Source organism: Canis lupus, chromosome 17 (genome assembly GCF_003254725.2).
Source record: "Canis lupus dingo isolate Sandy chromosome 17, ASM325472v2, whole genome shotgun sequence".
NCBI classification, from domain to species: Eukaryota; Metazoa; Chordata; class Mammalia; order Carnivora; family Canidae; genus Canis; species Canis lupus.
This window is the reverse complement of record NC_064259.1, coordinates 18,740,466-18,755,829: the sequence shown is the minus strand read 5'-3', so window position 1 is coordinate 18,755,829 and position 15,364 is coordinate 18,740,466. Positions and strand designations below refer to the sequence as shown.

At 36.8% G+C, this 15,364-nt stretch overlaps 1 protein-coding gene across 13 annotated transcripts in view; it reads left to right on the top strand.

Moving 5' to 3' along the window:
* The window catches only part of ITSN2 (intersectin 2), a 128,536-nt gene that overhangs the window by 47,700 nt on the left and 65,472 nt on the right, over positions 1–15,364 (top strand). For 9 of the 13 annotated variants that reach the window (XM_025454506.3, XM_025454504.3, XM_035700328.2 and 6 more), the window contains 4 exons: positions 2,107–2,247; positions 3,449–3,536; positions 7,256–7,395; positions 8,367–8,447. In XM_025454506.3, coding sequence (XP_025310291.1) covers positions 2,107–2,247; positions 3,449–3,536; positions 7,256–7,395; positions 8,367–8,447 — 450 coding nt within the window. The remainder of the gene's footprint in view (positions 1–2,106; positions 2,248–3,448; positions 3,537–7,255; positions 7,396–8,366; positions 8,448–15,364) is intronic. The other 4 variants (XM_049096063.1, XM_025454505.3, XM_049096062.1 and 1 more) reach the window with 1 other exon arrangement.

The following is a 15,364-nucleotide window of genomic DNA, read 5'->3' as shown; positions in this document are numbered from 1 at the left end:
GAGGGAGAGGTGGACTCACCAGGGACCCTGACTATGTGGGACTCTCAGGGTCCTGGGATCAAGACCTGAGCTGAAGACAGATGCTTAATGGAGTGAGCCACCATGTATAGCCATGTTGTAGAGCCAAGCTTAGTTCTTCTTTAATTGGAGCCTAACATTTTATTTGGTTGATGACTTGAAATTAAAATTTTTAAAAATCACATTTACAGTCAGAAAGGTACTATTTTATGCCTTCAAATGGATATAAAAGCATATCACAATTATTATTCATGCTATAGTACTAAAAATCGTTTACTTCTTTGTGTAGCTACTTAGATTTCTGTCTAAACCATTATTTTGACTATATTTGTCCTTAAAAGTATAATAGGAGGGAACCTTAAGATTTAGTTTTTTTTCCCCCCAAGAACCTGGATTACATACCAAGCAGTAGCATAGATTAATGTGCAGTCTGGAAGGTCTAGAGCCTAAAAATGCTGAAGATAGTCACATGAACTTGAGAGTGAACATAGCATATTCCTTTTAGCATGTATTTCTCAAATATAAAATATACTTTTCAGTAAAAGCTTTAATTATCAGCGATTTTTAAGCTTCATTTCTCCTCCTTACCTTGCTGTATTAGTCTGCTAGAGCTGCCATAACAAAATACCACAGACTGGTATTTTGCTAGACTGCTGTATTTTGCCATAACAAAATACAACAGAAATTAATTTTCTCACAATTTTGGAGGCTGGAATCCAAGATCAAGATGTCAGCAGGCTTGGTTACTTCTGAGACCTCTCTCCTTCCCTCACAGATGGCTGCCTTCTTGCTGTGACCTCACATGGCCTCTCCTCTGCCTGTGCATCTCTGGTGTCTGTTTTGTGTCCACATTTTCTTATGTCATAAATCAGATTATATTAGGGCCCATCCATATAACCATATTTAACCTATGATCTCTTTAAAGACCTGTCTCGAACATGAGAGACTCCTAACTCTGGGAAATGAACGAGGGGTGGTGGAAAGGGAGGTGGGTGAGGGGTGGGGGTGACTGGGTGACGGGCACTGAGGGGGGCACTTGATGGGATGAGCACTGGGTGTTATTCTATATGTTGGCAAATTGAACACCAATAAAAAGTAAATTTATTAAAAAAAAAAAAAAAGACCTGTCTCCAAATACAGTCACATTCTGAAGTCCTGGGGATTAGGACTTCAACATAATAAATTTGGGGGGAATACACTTCAGCCTATAACACTTTACCCTTCTCCTTAGCCTCCATTAAGAATCTCTGCTGGTTTTTTTTTTTTTTTCACCTACTTCTCAGAAGAAAAGAAAAGGAATATTTGATGTAGGAGAATAGAATTGTGGCCAAAAAGGTCCTCCTGGACCCTGTTTAATTAGAGGAAATTAGATGAAAACATGGGTAGAAACAGAAGTTTAGAGAAGGTAATGCTAAAAGTCACATGTAGATGTTTATTTCTCATTATTCTTTGAGGCTGTCTTTATTTTAGTACTATAAATTAATGCCTAATTGTTGAATTCAGAAAAAATTCAGTGTGCTATGTTTATGCTTGCTCATCTTAACATCTGGGCTTTTAGGCTGTGAGAATGGTACATTTCCTGCTAATAATAACTGGAGTTAACAGATACAACTCTAGAACACATTCCACCTAGTTTTATTTATTTATTTGTTTTTAGGTAGGCTCCATGCCCAATGTGGGGTTGAACAACCCCCAGATTAAGAGTCACATGCTCTACAGACTGAGGCAGCCAAGTACTTCATACCTAGTTTTACATATTTATCTAGACTGAGTATAAATGATAAATAACATTTAAAAGTTTTTTTTAAATTTTTTTTTATTTTTTTATTTATTTATGATAGGCACACAGTGAGAGAGACAGGCAGAGACACAGGCAGAGGAAGAAGCAGGCTCCATGCACCGGGAGCCTGACGTGGGATTCGATCCCGGGTCTCCAGGATCACGCCCTGGGCCAAAGGCAGGCGCTAAACCGCTGCGCCACCCAGGGATCCCAACATTTAAAAGTTTAAATAAGAATATGATTCTCCTGATAAGAGCTCTTCTTATTAGCATTTTATGTTACTGTATATTTATATGCTCTTCCTATAGAATGGCAAACATCAGCAGATCTCAGGCAGACTTCAAGATGTCCGACTCCGAAAACAAACTCAAAAGACTGAGCTGGAAGTTCTGGATAAGCAGTGTGACCTGGAAATTATGGAAATCAAGCAACTCCAACAAGAACTTCAGGTTAGTCCTTTGCTACTGAATTGTCCATAAACATGAGCAGTTGTTAATAATTTTTACTAATAGAATAGTTTTCGCTTTTGGGGTGATGAACCTCTTTGATAGGCTTCATTCCTAGAAGGATGTAAATATACACCATCTTGTATATAATACCAGGAAACTCATATGCTACTCTACATCTGGTTAAATTCTGCTTCATATTTATACATAAATGGATGTTTATCACTTTGGTTTTCAAGTCTTTAATAAATGTATAGATATACATTGTTTATTGCTACTGCTTTCAGGAAATTTTGACTTAATGTTATTCCTTCACAGTTATGGTGAGAGTGTTGAATGTGTATGTCCCTCGGGGACTTAGTAATCTTCTTTACTTATGCAGTAGGGTCTAGGTCAGTTACTGTGGTTTGCAGAATAGGGACTCTGAAAGCATTCTGCATCTTTAGAGTCCTCCTCTCACCAAATCTCTGTTTCTGAATGGACTGGCAGTTAATTAACAGTCTTCTTACTGTGTTACAGCAGGTACAGATAGAGGCCAAATAACATTTCTTGTCTGATTTAAACCTGCTTCCCTAGTTAACTCCTGCATTTTAAGTATCTGTTTGATATTCATCCTGCAGTGTCAAGACTTGCTTACAAATACTGTCTAGTGCAAATAGCAAAGGCACCTTTCACCTTGTGCCTGCTGACATCCAGCAGTACACTGAAAATTTTAAGACTTCTAGACACACCCCATTAACAAAGATTTTCTTCACCAAACCTTTTCTTTCCAGTCAATTGTTCATAAATGGATTTATGTTTAAATATTTGTATTTTGGGATCCCTGGGTGGCGCAGCGGTTTGGCGCCTGCCTTTGGCCCAGGGTGCGATCCTGGAGAACCGGGATCGAATCTCACGTCGGGCTCCCGGTGCATGGAGCCTGCTTCTCCCTCTGCCTGTGTCTCTGCCTCTTTCTCTTTCTCTCTCTGTGACTATCATAAATAAATAAAAATTAAAAAATAAAAAAATTATAATAAATAAATAAATATTTGTATTTTAAATCATGCAGAATTCCATTCTGATTTACTCATAAGTTGTAAGCAGTTTACAGCTATGAATTATTCCTATACTTAAGTTTTTAGAGTGATTAAATCATATTTTTAAGTTTTCAAAAAATTCTCAGCATGACAGATTTTTAATTAGAGACTACTTTTTTTTTAACAAGGATTATCAAAATAAGCTTATCTATTTGGTACCTGAGAAGCAATTATTAAATGAAAGAATTAAGAACATGCAACTTGGTAACACACCTGGTAAGTCTCTAAGGTTTGTTTTACCTCTTTTGTCCTTCTCTGAATGATCATGAGTCATACTCTGTTACTTGTTAAAAGTAACTTGAAAAACTTGAAAAAAATCACAGATGTTAGAGCATTTTTAGTGATAAAAAGTAAATAAAAATGAAATAAGTAGTCATTGTGATTTGCCTTCCTATCTTGATAATATTTTATTTATATGTTTCAAGTATTAATGTTAGACTACAATTAAATCTAAGTTTGACTCTAACACAAGACTGTAAGTGCATTTTGGCAAAACTCTACACTAATGGTAAAGAACTACTGAGATTTTACCAAGCCTGTGAGATTCTGGGTGATAGTGTACAGCAGTATTAATTCTAAGCAGAACGGAATGCCTTTCCAGACATTTCATATTTCCTGATTCATATAAAGACTTTTATAACCTTGGCCCTCTGACACCTTTGGAACAAGATATTCCAAGTAATTTGTGTGAATGTAACATTTTTCTTGATCCAGGTCTCAACCAAGATCTTAAAAAAAAGATCTCTAAATTGGATAGCATGCCAGTAATGACATAGCAGAAGAAAGGTTTATTTAAAAAAAGTAAATCTGCAAATACCATGTTAGAAAGTCAAGTATCCTAAATGTCTTCCTTTGAGTATCTATCAATCTTTCAATTCCAGGGCTCTTTATTATACTTTTGGTTCTTTAGGAAGTCCAGTAAATAGCATCCCTCATCTTTGCCCAATTCTGAACAAACAGAGAAATAAAAGCAAAGGAATAAGACACAGAAGAGATCAAAATATTGCCTCATTTTTGGTAAAGCTGATATTGGACAGCTTGGCTTAGCTGTGAGGACGACAACCACCCCTGTAAAACTGGGTGTACAATGAAGTAGAACAGGTTTTCCATGGGCAGTTCAGTCTCAAGAATGCAAGGAATAGGAAGGGTCTAGGCTATGTATGCCCAAGTCCTTACCTTGAGCTCACCAATTACTGAAGGAGTAGAAAGAAGCTGAGAATGTTGTCCCAGTGAAAGGCTGTTTACGGGGAAGAAACACCAAGAATAGAGAATTTTACTTTTGTCAGCTATTTGTGCTGTGTCTCCTACCTTCCAGTGAAACAGTCTGTCTATGTTTCAGACCATCTTTCTTGCACATAATTGTTTTCTTGTCTGTTCAAAGTATATCCACCCCACCTCACCCCTTCACAGGCATTCCAGAGGCGAGATGAGCCAGCCCTCCTGATGTGTGCAGTCGCAGAAAGTATAGCATCACTCTCATTGTTTCAGTATTTGGATTGTGAATGGAATATAGATTATGTCTTATTGGGGACCTGGTAGAGCTAGTCTTTCTCTATAGAACGTGATCCAGGTCACCTGTTGTTATAGTTATCAGTTCAAAATAGGAAGCTCTTGTTTGCAATTTGCAAAGTGCCTTGTATCCCTTATATTCCTTTCTGATCTCTGTTGCCATTGCAGATTACCAGCTATGTGCCAAGCACCATACTAGGCAGTTTTCATGCGCTGTGTCTGTCGCTTAATCTTCACAGCAGCCCTGTGAAGTGGGTATTGCTATTCCCATCGTGCAGCTCACCAAAACACGAGGCTCAGAAAGATTAAGTAGTTGCCTAATATGGAGAAATAGTTATTCTCAAATTCTTGTCTGAGTCCAAAGCCCACTGTGCCACCATGTTGTCTCTCTTGATTTTTAGTTACCTAACATGGTACTCACAGGTATGATCTATTCAAATTCAGTATTAAAACATCCATAATTAGGGATGCCTGGGTGGCTTAGTGGTTGAGGGTCTGCCTTTGGCTCAGGGTGTGATCCCAGAGTCCCAGGATCGAGTCCCACGTCGGGCTCCCTGCATGGAGCCTGCTTCTCCCTCTGTCTGTGTCTGCCTCTCTCTGTGTCTCTCATGAATAAATAAATAAAATATTTTTTTAAAATTAAAAAAATACATCCATAATTAGTGATGTTCATTTTGAAGAGTACTAGGAATATAAATTAACTTATTTTTCCACATTGCTTATCTCCCAGCTTAACTAGACTCTGAACTCCTTGAGGATAGGACCCATGCCTTATCCTTCCTTTTCACCTGCTATTGAGCATAGTACAGTGCCTTGCACATAGATGTGTAATTTAACGATAACATATTTGTTGAAATACTGGAAAGCCATTAGAGAATCATAAGAGAATTTAGCAAGGTGTCTGGATAAAAAGTGAGCATATAAAATTCAGTCAAAAGTACTTAATTAGAAAAATATGAACAAAGGTTCCATTTACATTAGCATTCTCATTATTATGTATAAAGAAATGTATAGCTATAAAATTTTACTGATAGATATGAAAAATTCCTGGATAAGTAGGTACATGTTATATTCCTGAATGATCCGGCTCAGGATTGTAAAGATGTCAGTTCTCTACTACTTCATCCCATACATTCAGTTCCATTCAGATTTCTTTAAGTGAAACCTGGCAAGAAAATTCACAGATTCACCCAGAAGAGAAAATGTGCAAGATTAGACAAGACTTGAAAAAGAATAACATTAGTGAGGGGAAGACACTTGCTTTACCAGGTATCAAAACATGTTAGGAAAGCTGTAGTCCCTAAAATAGTGTATTATTGATCAGAAAGAAAACATAGAACATTGGAGCTGAAAAGAAGATCTAGAAACAGGCCTGTGTATGTATGACAATTTATGATATGATAAAGTTGGCATTTAATACAAGTGGGGAAAGGATGGGCTTTCAGTAATCACTGTCACTTAAGTGATTTGGGAGACAGTTGATTCTCAGAAAGGGAGGTGGGGAAGCTCTTTTCCTCACTGTATGTACAGAAATGAATTCTAAGTAAACTAAGAGGATAAACAAAAAATACTTTCAGAAAAAATGTTAAACAATGGAAAACATTTTTGTAATCTCAGTGTCAGGAAAGTTTCTTCAAACAACCTAGAGCTATGAAGGAAAATATTTACAGATTTGATGTTATAAAAATGAACTTTTTCATGATGAAAGGCATCATAAACAGTAGAGCATTTAAAATACATACAGTACAACAAGAATTTAGAGTTGCTGCAAATCAGAAATGAAGACAACCCAGCAGGAAGAAAAACAGCAGTGGATAGGGCAAGGCAATCCAAGAGAGTGCCAGTGAGCCAGTAGGTGTTGATTTGATTTCAGTTGTTATCAAGGAAATACTTAAAGTAACAATAAGGTTTCATTTTTTTGCCAATTAGAGAAAATGAAAAAAGATTGATAATATCCATGTTGATGAGGATATGCAGAAACAGATACTTTGGTGTCATTTTATATTAGTGCACCTTTTTGGAAAGACAGTGTGGCAGTTCCTGTCAAAATTCAGAGTGTTTAAGTCCTGTTTTTACATGACAATTCTTTCATCTCTTAGCCATGTAAAATACTTTCATGTGTGCTTTAAAAATGCACGTACAAGAATATTTATTGCAGTATTTTTATATAAATAGTAGAAAATTAGAAACAACCTAATGCCAATCCAAAAGGGGATAGTTATGTAAATTATGAAATAGCCATAATGTAGACTACCATGGAGCAATTTTAAATTTATATCTTTTTTTCCAGTGTTACTGAGATAGCATACACTGAGTTTAAGGTATATAGCATAGGGGTTTGACTTAGATATGACAGTAAAAGTCAACTACCAGTAGTGACATAAGAATTTCTACCAAATGTAAACTATCTGATGTTTGTATTTCAGATTTAGGGATTGGTTTGCTTCATAAAAAATCATTGGAAAAGGAAGAATTATGCCAAAGACTTAAAGAACAATTAGATGCTCTTGAAAAAGAAACTGCATCTAAGCTATCTGAAATGGATTCATTTAACAACCAACTAAAGGTATTTATCTTCTATTATATTCATTTTTAGGTAGCTGCCTTCTTATCCTCCTCATTTTGATTTAGTAGGATGAGTAACTAAAGCTATTATTGTTATATGGAGTATATTTGCATAATTTATCTTATAATTTGAGCTATACCAGGATTACAAGATTCCTTTTAAATGTTCTCTGTAGATATTATAAACATGGTGTTATGTAATGAAACCTACCATTTACCATAGTTCCCAGTTCTTGACTGCTTTTATTGGCATCTGTACATTTTAAGAATAAGTGCCTTTGTCAGTATAGAAAATTGGTCTCAGCCAACATGATCTTAGGCAAAATTCTAAGATGGTAAATATGGAAAACTATTTAAAATACTTGTAATGGTAGAGGCTTTTATAACCTACTAAATTCTTTTTTTCTGTTTCTTTGTTATAATGTAATTAACCTTTGTGAGGTAATGCAATAATCAGTGAAATCCAAAGCATAATCTGGCACTCAAACTTTGCATGAAAAGTAAGTTCATGATTCATTTTTTACTGCGGTGGCAGAGCAGATGTCCAAAATGTCTACTGTATGCTTACCATTCATATGCAGTATTAGTTATATACTGAAGCCATACCTATGAAAGAAGTATTAAAAGGTAAAAACCAGACTGATGACACATCATTCCAGTTTGGGAATAGTCACAGCTCTCTATCTCTTCATGTGACTTTTGCTGACTTATTTGGAATAATATTACACCAACTATAGAGTGAACATTATGAAGAAAAGAGGCATGGTGGCTTCAGTTATAGAGGGGAAGTTTTAGGTGAATAATGTTAATAATAAATTTTACATGAGCAAATATTCTATAGAAAACATTTTAAAGAAAACCAAATAATTTGTCATTGATGGACAGATAAGCCAGCCAAGTTATCTTCCCTACATAATTTTTTTTTAAATCTGTACATAGTTTAATTGGCTTTTTATCTGCCTTATCTTACAGTGTGGGAATATGGATGACTCTGTTCTGCAGTGCCTTTTGTCTCTGCTAAGCTGTCTCAACAACCTCTTCCTCTTACTTAAGGTTATTTTCTAATATCTAGCTTCTTTTCTTTGAGTTACTTTACTGTTTTCTTTTCTTAAAAACTAGACTATTCTTTGCATTTATCTGAGTATCTTTGTTTGAAATAACATACACAATGTGGACCTTTTTTCTTTCTGTTTGCTTGAGTAGCCTTCTGCTGTCTAACTGCCTGTTTGAGTCTAATGCCAGAAATTCATAGGGTTGCCTGGAGTAACCTGTCTTATGAGAAGCCCAAGACACTTAGAAATAACTACCTATTTCCCTTATAATATCCCTGTGCATTGAGCTCCTGCTGGGATTATTTCTGATTCAATGAAAAAGAAAGCTAAAGGAATGTGAGATTTAATCATTTACCCATATTACTGAAAATCATTGTTTAAAATAAAATTTACACCTTCTGAAATGTGGGGCAAGGTTATGTCATGTATGTACCAGGCTGCTTCCTAATACTGCTATAAGGGAAAATCTTAGAGAACCAGTAATACAGGAGCAGCTTTAGTTACATCTAGTTACAGGCCTCATGTTGTTAGACATGCTTGCACTTCAGATAAAGATGTTTAAATCATATACATAAGTAGCTCACTTTGTCATTTGTAGCACACAGAGTATTTCAAATACTCAGTGAATTTCTGTTTTAATACAAAGAAAGGTGCTTTGTATTTACCTCTTGCTGACCCTAGATTTTGATTGTGCATTCTACAGCAATAGGGCAGTTGAATATATATGTATATGTCTTCACACACAGTGAAGACAAGAACATGATAAGTACAACTTATTTGTTATTTAAGCAAAGTGTGCAAGTTGGAAAGATGATATCAGCCTTTACTTTATGGTTGTAGCATGAATGGCCAGATCATCTCGTCTTAGAACTTATGCTATAGGTTGCACAGAAATTTCACCCTACATTTCTTCCATCTACAGAATGAGGTTTGACAATGATTGTAGGCTGTACTCACACACAAGTGATTATTTCAGTTAGCATTTGATTCTCCACAGGCCAGCAGATTATTCTTGGCTCTTGTTTTACTTTCTTCCTTCTGCTTCCTGCCTTCCAGCGTTTCACTGCTTGTTGATACTTTCATCAGAGGCAAATTTAGGATTAGAACTAAGAGGGGTTCAAAGTAGTTAGGAGACTGTGTTGTTATGGAAAGCAAGAAGAAAAGAGCCTCATGTAGTCACTCTGCAAAGCACTGCAGAGCAGTCCTTTAACATAGTGCTGAAAATATCTATGGAATTGTCACTGAGACCTTGAAGACCATTCTGAAAGTGCCGTTTTAGTTAAGTGAGCAGAAGCTGAACTGTGGCAGATAAGGAATGAATGGGAGTTGAGGAAGGGCTGAGTGAGTGTGAACAGGCTCGGGAAGGAGAGTGCAAAGAAGGCATGAAGTCAAAGGAAAAGTGTTTTTGTTTTTGTTTTTTTAATTTAAGAAAGACTTGACAAAAAGTTTCAGTTATGCAAAATGGATCAGTTTTGGGATGTGATGTACAGCATGGCTACTCTAGTTAGCAATATCATGTTGTATGCTTGAGATTTGCTAAGATAGGAGAGAAAAATGGTAACTATGTGAGGTAGATAATTGACTTAGTTATGGTGATCGTTTCCCAGTGTGTACCTACCTATATTGAAATATCTCGGTGTACATCTTAAACATATACGATTTGTATTTGTCAATTTTATCTCAAGAAAACTGAGGAGAGAATAATTGAGACCACCCTTGAAGGTGGTATCAGCTTTCTGTGAGACATATGCTTATGTGGGAGAGAGAGAGTTTCTGTCAGGACAGAGGAATGGAAAAGGAGAGACGAGAGCTGGTGAGGTAACTGACCACATCTGTACTGCCTGGCCAAGCCAAATATCTCATTGCTGAATTCCCAGCACCTGTAGGAGTACGTGGAATGTTAGTGGGTGGCAATAAATACTTGTGGAGTTAATGAGCGGTTTTGAATGTTCTCAGAAAATATGCAGCATTTTAGAGTTAACATATAGACTTTATGAAAAAAAGAAAAAGTAGAAAGGAATTAGAAAACAGCAGAGAACCATGGATCCCACATACTAGGAACATTTGTGACTCCGTGTATTTTTTCTGTTAAGGCTATTTCTTAAATGCAAAAAATTGGGGGCACCTGGGTGGCTCAGTCGGTTAAGCAATCTGCCTTAGGCTCAAGTCATGATCCAGCGTCCTGGGATGGAGCCCTGAGTTGGGCTCCCTGCTCAGTGGGGAGCCTGCCTTTCCCTCTCCCTCTGCTGCTTCCCCTACTTGTGCTCTCTCAAGTGCGCATGTGCACTCTCTTTTACTCAAATAAATAAATACAATCTTAAAAAAATACACAAAAAAACTTGAAGGAGATGGAGAGGAAGGAGAGGGAGGAAGGAAGGGAGAGCTTAATGTTGAATATATAAGGTGGCAGTGATTGATAAAACCGAGTCTGAGGGAACCAGATTGAGATATAATCCAGAGCATAGATTTAAGGATTAGATAAAGAGACCTTCAGTGTAACATATGGGGAAAAGATGAGCGTGAATGCAGCTAAATTTGCTTGTGGAGAGTAGGAAGCTGACAGCTTTAAGACTTAAAATCAGAAGCAAATTGGACAATTGCAGGGAATCTTCCTGGGTAGTTGAGGACATGGAATAAGTCCAACCAGACTAGAAGTTGGGTACAGATATAGGAAGTTTTATTGATTTTCAAAATGGAAAGATGAAGGAATTCCAATCTGATGGTTTAATGAGGCAAGATTATTAGCTGGTAGCAAGAAGAATGGATGGAAGATTAAGGAGTTTTGGGAACTCCCAAATTCCCAGATTAGGAAAGATGAGATAGTTTTGTTTCCAGAGAGAGAACTAGGCATGAAATAGACATCTTAGTGGGGATAGGCAGTCCATGTTTGGTAAAGGAAAACAGGTGTGCTGAGCAATGTTGAATGCCTGTGTGAAGTTGGAGGTCATGAATATAAATTGAAAGCATGCCTAATTGTATGATTTTTTTCCCCCACCAAATTTCATCTTCTTAGATAAAAGCACAATGAAGACTGATGAAGTAGGTTCATGGGTTCATACAAGTTTAAGGTTTTAATAGACATGACAACGAGGGAGGGACAAGGGAGTTGCAGATCTTGACATGACAATTACAGTAAAGATAAACTCTGAAATATGGAATGGACATGAAAGAGTGTGAGGAGAGGAAAGGGTGCTGATGAGAGAGTGATGGAGTCAGTGAGTGTACCAAGTATAAGACGAGTTCAGAGGATAAGAACTTATGTTTGAAGAATGGGATATTTAACCAATGATAGTTCTGTTTCTAGGGATGACAAGATTCAAAGTATAAAAATGGAAATGGTGGATTAAGTGGAGTATAAAAAGGAGAGTTGAAGTTTTTATCAAGTCCATATGGATGTCAAAACCTTAGAGAGTAGTGAAGATTAATGAATGAGGATCAGACCAGATGATCAAGAGGTGACAATAAAGAGGAAGAGGAGGGTGGTGTTGCAAGAAGGTATAAGCCTCAGAAAAGCAAGACTTTGTGAGAGGGATGAGAGATAATGGTCTGGAATGGCAATGAAGAGCAAGGAAAATAACTTTAGTTATCCCCTCACCCTGATGTAAATGGAATATGTGGTAAAAAAAAAAAAAAAAAACTGAGAGAGAAATAGAGGAAAAACAGTATCCTGAAGGATTAGCCAAAAGGACTAAAAGGCTAAGGGAATTTTCTTCCACAGAAGCTGTGTAGATATGCCAGGAGCTTCCTAGATCACAAACAGGGAGTTCCTAGGCAGTGGAAGGGTTTGAGGAGAGGAAGGGTGGGTTGGAGATTCGGTCAGATCAAGAGATAAACAGCATTCTAGAGATGAGAATTTGGGTGATAAAGGATGACAAGGAAGGCCAGGTGGGTTGACAGGTGAGAGAGAATTGTCCTTAGTGTTGGAGGAAGACAAGCAATGAGTTCTAATCTGTGGTCTTTGAGACAGAACATCTGGAGTGAGCACTCCTTTAGCCTACTGTGGTAGCTTGCTACTAGCATTGGCATGGTGGTTATGTAAAATATTTAAAATTATTTGAAGGAATTGTGTTCTGGACCCTATAATATTCATATACAGGATTAGTGATAATTTTTACTTTTGATCAAGTCACACCAGGACACATAGCAAAGCCTGTGGGTTCAAAGATGAGACATTTGACAGGCCCTTATTCCTTTAATAAGGACACAGTGTCCTATCTTTAGTAGTGAGTTAACAGTGAGAAAAGTACCGACTTCAGAATCTGAAGAAATGAGTTCTAGTCCTACCCATGCCACTTGCTAGCTGTGTAACTGTCATTTAACTTCCAAATTTTGCTTTCTTCATTTATAAGATGAAGCTGACAATGTCTACTCTGCCTTCTTTATAGAGTCTTAGGGCGAGTTTTGAGATAGCATATATAAGGGCTTTCTGGACTATCATGTGCCATACAAATTTTTTTGTGGTTTTTATTAGGGTAGGAATCACCCTAAATTTCCACAGTACTTTCAGTGCATTGGAAGGTCACCCCTGCTGATTTGAGATAATGACTGAGGAGATACTATTCCTTAGAGAGAAAGTAGAATCTGTAAACACCAGAATTGGGGCTTATCATAGACTTCTATCCTAAACGTTTCCATTGGGACTTTGTCATTCTGGCTTCACTGACTAGTCCTTGGTTACTCTAGACAGTGCTTCTAAAATTGAATTTTACTGAAGGCCCATCTGATTCAGGATAGAGGCAGGTGATCCCTCTTGTTGTTTAACAGGCTCTGGGCATACTAGGGTTGGTTTAGTGGTCATCACGGAGTCTTGATGTTGCCTCCTCTTACTCAGAATGCTGCTTTTGTATTCTTAACTCAGGTACCCCCCTTTAGAATGGACATGAAATACCGTTTGTCAGATCCCTTTAAATCATTTAATCTTAAAAATGTTTCCTACCTAATAAAGATACTTTAGAAATTTAGCTGAAAGTGAATTTAAGTGAAAGTAAATTTAGAATCTGTGGTATGATTTGGAGTTTGAGTGACATAGTGGAGACAGTTCAAAATTAGGCAAATCAATCTTCTCAGCCTCAGAAATGGTCATCATATCTATTTTATAAGAATGATTATCAGATTAAATGTAGGTATTATGTGTAAAAGCACTTTAAAGTGCTAGACAGATGTTCAGGGTTTTTTGTTTTGGAGGCTTTTTGGATGTTTGAGGAGCTAATTTGCATTCTGCTATGATTTTTTTTTTCATGACTAATCAAAATTTTTTATCTTGATTATATCACATTATTCAGCTGAGCTGTATTTTGTAAATTGAATATCTTTTAAGGCCTGGCCTTTGGAAAAAAAACATCACATGCTTTCTTTAAGCAAAATTAGAATATAAAGTTACTTCCTGTCACTATAGGAGGTATTCAGTATTGGTGGTTAAAGTTCAGCGAGTTAAATCTTCCATTTCTACCAGGATGGTAGAATAAGTACTCTGAGCAATGAAAACAATAAAAATAGACAATAAAAATAGATGCTGGATTTAAAAATTTTTGTGAATGCTTTGTTGAGTCATGTTGAGGTACACCCAGGCCTAAAACTAAGTAAACCAGTCTTAACCAAGTGGTCAAATTTAAGATTACCAAGATGGTTAAACCAACATTTTGTGTCTCCTGATACATTGCACTGAAAGAAATACATCACCTCTCTACTATTTTTGCCAAAAATATTTCATCTAAGTGTAAGGAAATAATTAGACACACCCAAATTGTGATTTGGTCTATAAAACAGCTGACTAACCCCACACTTTAAAATTGTGACTCTCATAAAAGATGGAGGAAATCTTCCAGATTTAAGAAGACCAAAGAACCACGACTAAAGGACACTCATGACAGTGAAATGCAGTGTATGACCCTTGATTGGATCATGGATCAGAAAAGAAGCTATTACTGAGGATAATATTTATGCTGTGGGGACATTTTTGAATATGAACTCTGTATTAAGTAATACTTCATGGCTGTGTTAAATGTAGTTTGGTACTGGCATTGGGATGGTAGTTACGTAGAATAGTGATGAAGTATCTGGGGTGAAAGCATCAGTGTCTGCAACTTCTCCCTCTACCTGTGTCTCTGCCCCTCTCTCTCTGTCTTTCTCATGAATAAAGAAATAAAATCTTTAAAAAAAAACAAAAACAAACTACAACAGCTCTGTCCATAGTGCTGTTTAGTTTACTTGTCCTCAGTTAACTCATCTATTGAACCAGGGCCTCCACGAAGCAATGACTTAATCCTGTGAGTCTAGTTGAAAACAATTGCTAAGGGTATTGCAGTCAGGCAGAGGAAGTTTCTGGCAAGCCTTATGGTGCTCTTCAATTCTTATTAATATGTATAGACTTTTTTATGCATTTTCATTCATGTAATAAATACTAATTAAATATCCACACTATACCAAGCCTTCTTGGGTGGGCATACCTTGATGAAAGTCAGCCCTGTTGTCAAGAAACTCATTCCAGTGGAGGAGGTAATCATATAGTCAGAAGACACTGTGGTAGAGGAAGGCACAGGATGCCTTGGGGAGCATGGGAAGCTCATGAACTCAGACATTAGAGGAATGGAGCTGATAAAGGAAGATTTAGAGCAGTATCTTACAGGACAAGTCAGAGTGCTAATCTTGCAGATAAGAAGATCAGGCATTAATTTGGCTCCTTTTAACTGTCCTTTTAAACTTCAATTCTTGGAGCACCTGGGTGGTTAAGCATCAGCTGGTTAATAAGCATCTGCCTTCAGCTCAGGTCATAATCTCACGGTCCTTGGATCGAGTTCTGCATTGGGCTCTCTGTTCAGTGAAGAATCTGCTTCTCCCTCTCTCTCAAATAAATAAATAAAATCTTAAAAAAAGGATAACTTAAAAAAAATAGGATAACTTATAATTCTTTTCCTTTAT